Raw genomic sequence first — 8303 nt, 5'->3', positions numbered from 1 at the left:
CCGAGCGAAGATTCAAAGTCGATTTTCTCGAAAACAAAGCCTCAAACGAAAAATGTTTGTTCTATATTTTCGACTTCTTTTTTCGCGTAGAATCACCCCCTTTCCGCTTGTACCACCAGTTACCAACCACTCTGTATACGAGAGCGGAACTATCGGGCAACATTTGAGCTGCAAAAATAAAACATACGTACACGGTGATTTAAAATTTCTCAGTCAAAAATCTTTCGTTTGTTATTAATAAAAATATTGAACGCGCGATAAGAGATTATACAACGCACCGATCGTTGCTGCCGCTAAAAAGAATTTCAATGATCTCGTATAATAAAAACGTCTTGTATAAGCAAATTAGAAAAATGTCGCCGACCTATCGGTCCTTCGACCTGTCGTTCTTCGTTTCGGGACAGTACGACAATAAGTACGTTCTTGTTTCCTTTGTTATACATTTTCCCTACTGCCTTTTAGTGATAACAATACTGTTCAGAAGCATTTTACATTTACATAGTCATATATGTATATCATATATTTCGTCTATATCTATAACTGAGGCAGGAAAAATCGCATGATAGAAACCTGCACGAATGTACATTTCTAACGAACGAATTCACGATTCTCCAGGTATTAGCTTTATTTGAGGAGCACGAGGATGCGTTCACGGCCTTCGTCGAGCCCTTCGTCATTTTGCTCATTCTTATTGCCAACGCCGTGGTCGGTGTGTGGCAAGAACGTAATGCCGAGTCTGCGATCGAAGCGTTGAAAGAGTACGAGCCTGAGATGGGCAAAGTCCTGCGAATGGACAAAGCCGGCGTGCAGAGGATTCGTGCCAAGGAGATCGTGCCCGGCGACATCGTAGAAGTGTCCGTCGGTGACAAGATCCCGGCCGATATCCGTCTAACCAAGATCTTCTCGACTACCCTCAGGATCGATCAGTCTATCCTGACCGGTGAATCTGTCTCGGTGATCAAGCATACGGATCCTGTGCCTGACCCACGTGCCGTCAATCAGGTTCGTGTAGTTGATATAATATTCCCATGGTTTTGCGAACGATGAACATTAAGGCTAAAATTTTCTTTCGGGTATTTAGAGTAATATTTGGAATAATATCTGATAACGAATTTCAATAACGATATTGAGAAATTGACAGGACGCGAAGTCGATCAGTTTGACATCTAAGGATCTGCTAACTGATCAGACCATTGACCAAAATTGATAAAACATAATCTTATAATCTTATTTCCATCTTACTTTTTCCTTCCGTAATAATTTTATTTTCCTTTCGTCACACAGGACAAGAAGAACATCTTGTTCTCTGGTACTAACGTAGCCGCGGGTAAGGCTCGCGGTGTCGTCATTGGAACTGGACTGAACACCGCCATTGGTAAGATCCGTACCGAGATGTCCGAGACCGAGGAGATCAAAACGCCTCTGCAACAGAAACTGGACGAGTTTGGCGAACAATTATCGAAGGTTATCTCCGTGATCTGCGTGGCTGTCTGGGCTATCAACATTGGCCACTTTAACGATCCCGCTCATGGTGGATCCTGGATCAAGGGAGCCATCTACTACTTCAAGATCGCTGTTGCCCTAGCCGTAGCCGCCATCCCCGAAGGTTTGCCGGCTGTAATTACCACTTGCTTGGCTTTGGGTACCCGTCGTATGGCGAAGAAGAACGCCATCGTGCGATCCTTGCCATCCGTCGAGACCTTAGGTTGTACCTCTGTCATCTGTTCGGACAAGACTGGTACCTTGACCACCAACCAGATGTCTGTTAGCCGGTAAGTTATGTCGATGGACTATTAGCACGATGTTCGTAATTTTTATGCTGATTTGGGAATTTTCAAATTTTCGTGGTACCAACGTGGCACTAGTCGAACGTTCATAATGATGATTTTGTGGCCAATAATTAATTCTTGTATATTTTTCTCTAAGAATTTACAAATTGTTACAGAATGTTCATCTTCGATAAGATCGAGGGCAACGACAGCAGCTTCCACGAATTCGAGATCACTGGTTCGACCTACGAACCAGTTGGTGAGATTTTCTTGAGAGGCAAGAAGATTCGTGGTCAAGACTACGAAACTCTTCACGAAGTCGGTACGATCTGTATCATGTGCAACGACTCCGCTATCGATTTCAACGAATTCAAACAAGCATTCGAGAAGGTCGGCGAGGCAACAGAGACTGCTCTTATCGTTCTTGCGGAGAAGATCAATCCGTACGGTGTCTCTAAGAGCGGACTGGATAGGCGTAACACGGCCATCGCTGCTAGACAAGACATGGAGACGAAATGGAAGAAAGAATTCACTCTGGAGTTCTCTCGCGATCGTAAATCTATGTCTTCTTACTGTACACCCTTGAAACCAACTAAATTGGGTACTGGACCGAAATTGTTCGTTAAGGGCGCCCCAGAAGGTGTTTTGGACAGGTGCACGCACGCTCGTGTTGGATCTACCAAGGTTCCTCTTACATCTACTCTGAAAAATCGTATATTGGATCTGACTCGCCAATATGGTACTGGCCGAGACACTCTGCGTTGTCTTGCTCTTGCTACTGCTGATCACCCAATGAAACCCGACGATATGGATCTTGATGACTCCACGAAGTTCTACACGTACGAAAAGGACCTCACCTTCATCGGTGTCGTTGGTATGCTTGACCCACCTCGCAAGGAAGTATTTGACTCGATTGCCAGGTGTCGTGCCGCTGGTATTCGTGTTATTGTCATTACTGGCGACAACAAGGCTACTGCTGAAGCCATCTGTAGACGTATCGGTGTCTTCGGTGAAGATGAAGATACGACCGGAAAGTCATACTCTGGACGTGAATTCGATGATCTTCCTTCGTCGGAACAGAAGGCTGCCTGCGCCAGAGCTCGTTTGTTCTCTCGTGTAGAACCCGCTCACAAATCCAAGATCGTTGAGTTCTTACAAAGCATGAATGAAATTTCGGCTATGGTAGGTTATTTAATCGATGCTGTCTATATATCGTAAGAAATGTAAGTCGTGATTTTTATTTTTATTTTTTATTTTTTTTCCTTCCTCGATCATAGACTGGTGATGGTGTAAATGATGCGCCTGCTCTGAAAAAAGCCGAGATTGGTATTGCTATGGGTTCTGGTACCGCTGTCGCGAAATCTGCCTCTGAGATGGTATTAGCTGACGATAACTTCTCTTCCATTGTCGCCGCTGTTGAGGAAGGTCGTGCCATCTATAACAACATGAAACAGTTCATTCGTTATCTGATTTCTTCCAATATTGGTGAAGTCGTAAGGTTTGTACGGATAAACCAATATGTGTATCAAATATTGATTAAAGAAACGGTAAACAACTTACTCAATTCTTCTTGATAATTATAGTATATTCTTGACTGCCGCCCTTGGTCTTCCCGAAGCTCTGATCCCTGTACAACTTTTGTGGGTCAACTTGGTAACTGACGGTCTTCCAGCTACTGCTCTCGGTTTTAATCCACCTGATTTGGACATTATGAGCAAGGTAACGTTGTCAAGTAAATAAGTTGTATTTTATGAAAATGTAAAAGGAAATTATAATTATATTTATAATATTATAGCCTCCTCGTAAAGCCGACGAATCTCTCATCTCTGGTTGGTTGTTCTTCCGCTATATGGCTATTGGTGGATATGTAGGTGCTGCGACTGTTGGATCAGCCGCGTGGTGGTTCATGTACAGTCCGCATGGACCACAGATGAGCTATTATCAATTGGTAATTATCATATTAGTCGATGCTCTTGATACGTCATCGTAACGATAATTGCTGTGATTTTCAGACTCATCACTTGGCGTGCTTGGGTGGTGGCGATGAATTCAAAGGCGTTAATTGCAAGATCTTCACAGATCCTCATCCCATGACGATGGCTCTGTCTGTACTCGTAACCATTGAAATGTTGAATGCTATGAACAGGTGATACCATACAAACGAATCTCCTCTTGTAAACGTTTAAACTTATATTAATTTCTACTTTACTTTCTTTTTATTTCCTTTCAGTTTATCTGAGAATCAGTCTCTCGTCACTATGCCGCCCTGGTCTAACATGTGGCTCATTGCCTCTATGGCTCTTTCTTTCACACTCCACTTTGTCATCCTTTACATCGACGTCCTTTCGGTATATAAAGATGCAACAAAAAGAACTGCTGCTCATTTTCTCACTGTTCTTATATGGATGTAATGTAATAACATAAATTATTATTTGTTTTAGTCTGTATTCCAAGTTACTCCTCTAACGGGCGAGGAGTGGGTTACCGTTATGAAGTTCTCCATTCCAGTGGTACTTCTCGACGAAACTCTTAAGTTCATTGCCAGAAAGTTCGCAGATGGTGAGAATCCAATTGACTCAGTGCTTTGGATCGTTCTAATGTGGGCTGTGTTCTTTGGACTATTAAGTATTTGTCCCATATAGAACGTCCGTGAAAACAAACATTTAGTCTAACAGACAGTGTTTTTCCTATGGAAAACATTTTGCAACTGAGTTCTCGGACTTGCAATTGCATTTAAACAAAAACCGAAGTTCTTCCCCGTTGCCCGGGAAGCCTCGAAGATAAGTTATTAATTGAAGTGCGTTTAAGTGAGATTTTAACCAGTTTGACTGTTGTGCATGGTGTTAGTACAACCAATACAGATTTGCCACCAAGGCCCACCATGCCCGCATCACACCGTACCCTGAAGTCGCTCTACAATCATATTACGGGTTTCAGTGGCTTCGAGTGATAAAAAAGAGACCCCGCGCAATCAAAACTATTGTGATTGTTAAATTATTTTCTACGAGTGCCTTTTAAACATTAACTTTCCCTCCCCAACAAAAGAAAAGAAAGAAACGACACCCACCAATGTTTTTTCTAACCTTGATACATTAGTACACCCGTTTCCCTAACCCTGTTGTTAAAACGTATACACATTGCATGATATTTGAGCACAATGCACTTCTAAAACATTAATTTATTCATCGATAGTTTGTGGTAATACCTTCAATTCTGTGTAGCCTGTATATTACTGTTTTATACGTACTGCACATCTGACGATGTCTTAGCGTTTTGTAACTGAGAAGCAAGTTATTGCAAGTAAAGTCGAATATCAAAATTCTCTTTGAATTAGTTAAAACATCGACAGAATAGAGTCCTAGAGAGCATGTTGCACGATATTTTGCGGTAGTTCTATTTTTGGACACTTAACTTTTCTAACGCACAGCAGCACACACGTCATACAATTTTGTTCCTTTCATTTTTACTCGAAGAACATCCTTAGATGTTTTATATTTTCCATGCCGTATTTATTCCTAATTTTAATTTTCTCTCACTGTTTATCTTTCTATCTAACTCTAGCCGCTTTTGTTGTTGCTTGTTCTTAAAACACTTGTTGTTATTCGTTAATCCTTAGCACTTGGAGTGTCTCCTTCGATCAAGACGACAAAACTGGAACTGCCTAACCCGTTGCTGAAATATCAACGCAGAGATTGTGCATGAAGTTGAAAAATTAATGGATCTCACCTTTGAACCCGTCTATTAACTATGTCTTCCTTCCCTCGTAGACGAGTAATTGCATGCACAACCGTACTACCGATGGTAAATCTTAACCAAAACAAGAATATTCACCTCGTAGAACAATCACTAACAATGGTTTTCGAATCCTGCTGTGCTTTACCTATTTCCTTGATGATACTCAATTGTTACATCTGTTTAAGGCATTCTTTAATTACTCGATATTTAGCCTGGTACAAGTAAGAGTCAACTTCAACAGTGTACAGGTAAAAAACGAAATTTACGTATACTTTAAACTTTACCTTCGAATTACGTTAGCACGGCAGGATCATCCTAACATCTTTGCACTATCATTGCATCCACGCTGTTACCTTCACGTGTACTTTACTGGATGTGATTTGTGTCTAAACAATCGATGCCACGTAATAGATTTGTAATACCACTAATTCACCGGACACGGACTGCAAAGGCTCGTGCGTATAAGATACAAAAAAGAAATAATTCGACACTGATCTATGGTCTTTGACAGTCCGTGTCTCGTCATATTAATCTCCCTCAGGATGGTGGTCTGAACACGAGAACGCTCGATCAGGAAGTATATCTTTGTTCCTATTAACAACAATTGCCGACAGTTCAAGGCATTGGAATCTCTTCACCTGACTCTTTCATTGTGGAATTATAGGTAAATAGCGGACGATAGTTTTAGCGTATTTGAATAATATATCATTTCTACGAAAGTACACGTTATCAGGTGAATAAAATTGACTTTAATCAATAAGTCGACTAAAGTGGATCACCGCGATGAAAGAGTTGACGCCATCACGAACGTTCACTGTCCGATAATCTATTTTTTCTCTCTTTTCTTTGTACAGAGACACGATACAGTTTTCACATATAAGAAATTGTAAAAATGAATGTTATGAATGTTATTTACCCTGGACAGTATAAATGTGTTAGATCAGTTCTTGACACGTTACAAACGTTGCTCAGTCGAACGTCCAAGAGAACTGCATAGCTTTTCCTCTATAAATACTTTCATATCCTCATTATCATCATCGTCGTCGTTTTCTTCTTTCTCTTCTTCTAGTTGTTCTTGTTGTTACAACCAACGTAGATAAGAATGCTCGAGCATCGAACGAGATTTCGAGTTCAGATTCGCCATCAGATACACCCATGCTATATAATATACACGCGCCACATGCGAAAGCGAAAGATCCGGTGTCGTCACGAGTATACGTGGGCCTTTTTAACGCATCTAACTGCTGTCTCTTAGTCATTTCTCTCATTCGGGGTTTTATAAATCGTACCACGTTAGGAAGATACGAAGAAAAAAATAGTGTCATTCGGCCGAGTCGAGTGCCGTGTTTTCATTTTATATTTTTTTTTTTTTTTTTTTTTTTTTTTTTAGTATGACGTAATTTAACACAGAAGAAACAAGTTGCAATAGATAAAGATCGGACAAAATTTACAAATATCGGTACGCGAAATCGTTGAGCTTGATGAATATTTACATCGATCGTGCAGTGTGGAAACAGACGTAGCAGCGCAATTAAAGTCTCATAGGGAACACTAATTGCATGTCATTAATTTACGAACCGCGTTAGTAATAAGCAAATGCTTAGCGAAGTCCGGTTACGAAGTTACGCGACGAGAACGAAAGAAATCCTTCGCATTTTCGAACCCACGAACCAGTTCGAATAAAATAATTATGCAACTTTTTTTCTAACAAACGTATCTGTTACATAGCAAATTGTCTGAGCGTGCCCTTATCTCGATTCGAAATCTGCATCACTTCCATCCTCTTGAATATGTGTAGCCATCGAGCCGAGAAAGCCGACGATAAACGTTCATTGGCGTAGTAAAACGCACTCTTGTCGATCTTATTTCGCGTAAAAGAAAAATTAGAACACTCAGCAGGACAATTTTCGCTAGGAAACTTCAATCCCGAGGAACATTATGTTTTCAATGTTAAGTATGTGCAAGTATTTAGGAAAAAAATCTTATTCAATCGGAAATTGACGAAGCGCGGATAAACTCGAGTTTCGCGAAGATCGTCGTTCTGCGTTACAACGCGTTCTATTGGGCTGGCAAGTAGGTGATTGCGGATTTTGTCATTAGGTGGCAATCACCAATAGTACGATTACTTCTCCAACGCCCTCTTTATTTGTCTCGTTAGAATTATCCGTTTTAGAACGATTTTTTTTTTTTTTTTTTTTTTTTTTGGCGAGCAAACTAAGGCGAAATATATAAAAATCGGATAAGCCATTCCTCGACCACGTGCAAACGCAACAAGACTGACGATGTGGCCTCGAGGATCAGTTTGCGTACCTTTTGCGTTCAAAAAAAGACGAGACGATGAGAACGTTCTCTCTTTTTTTTCTCCGTTCTTTTTTTCTTTGTGTGTCCACCGTTCGTTCGACGCGACGAGTGCATATAATTAATTTAATTCTGCGTGAGACAGCGCCATTCGCAGTGTAACGACTAGTGTAATATATAAATATACATATATGTATGTGTATATATATATTAATTACCGGTTAGGGCGCCATACTACTTTGGTATGGACATAATTAAACTTAATCAGACCCGTGAAGCAAGGATTCGTAAAGAAACATCGAAAAGACTTGTACAATCCGTTTGTCCACGTGCTTAAGGTGCAGCGCTAGAGCGTGCGCGCACTCTAAACCACGCTTTTATTTTATTTCATACTTTTCCCTCCTTTCTCGACTGTATTCAACTCACTAACTTGTATGTTTTATTCGAAATAACGGAATTTACTTTTTGTACAGCGAGATATGATGAAGTATCGGCACGATT

The 8303-nt window shown here is 40.7% G+C and overlaps 1 protein-coding gene across 3 annotated transcripts in view; it reads left to right on the top strand.

Moving 5' to 3' along the window:
* The window catches only part of LOC100741129 (calcium-transporting ATPase sarcoplasmic/endoplasmic reticulum type), a 55612-nt gene that overhangs the window by 40407 nt on the left and 6902 nt on the right, over positions 1 to 8303 (top strand). The window contains exons 4-12 of one of the 3 annotated variants that reach the window (XM_012381440.3): positions 616 to 1002; positions 1285 to 1772; positions 1946 to 2951; positions 3047 to 3267; positions 3353 to 3488; positions 3565 to 3717; positions 3782 to 3915; positions 4000 to 4117; positions 4211 to 4328. In XM_012381440.3, coding sequence (XP_012236863.1) covers positions 616 to 1002; positions 1285 to 1772; positions 1946 to 2951; positions 3047 to 3267; positions 3353 to 3488; positions 3565 to 3717; positions 3782 to 3915; positions 4000 to 4117; positions 4211 to 4328 — 2761 coding nt within the window. Of the gene's footprint in view, positions 1 to 615; positions 1003 to 1284; positions 1773 to 1945; positions 2952 to 3046; positions 3268 to 3352; positions 3489 to 3564; positions 3718 to 3781; positions 3916 to 3999; positions 4118 to 4210; positions 6225 to 8303 lie in introns of those variants that run through there. The other 2 variants (XM_033318973.1, XM_033318972.1) reach the window with 2 other exon arrangements.

This window comes from Bombus impatiens, unplaced genomic scaffold (assembly GCF_000188095.3).
Source record: "Bombus impatiens unplaced genomic scaffold, BIMP_2.2 scf_0133, whole genome shotgun sequence".
Classification (NCBI taxonomy): domain Eukaryota; kingdom Metazoa; phylum Arthropoda; class Insecta; order Hymenoptera; family Apidae; genus Bombus; species Bombus impatiens.
Note: the sequence above shows the minus strand (reverse complement) of the source record. Positions and strands in the feature narration are given on the sequence as shown.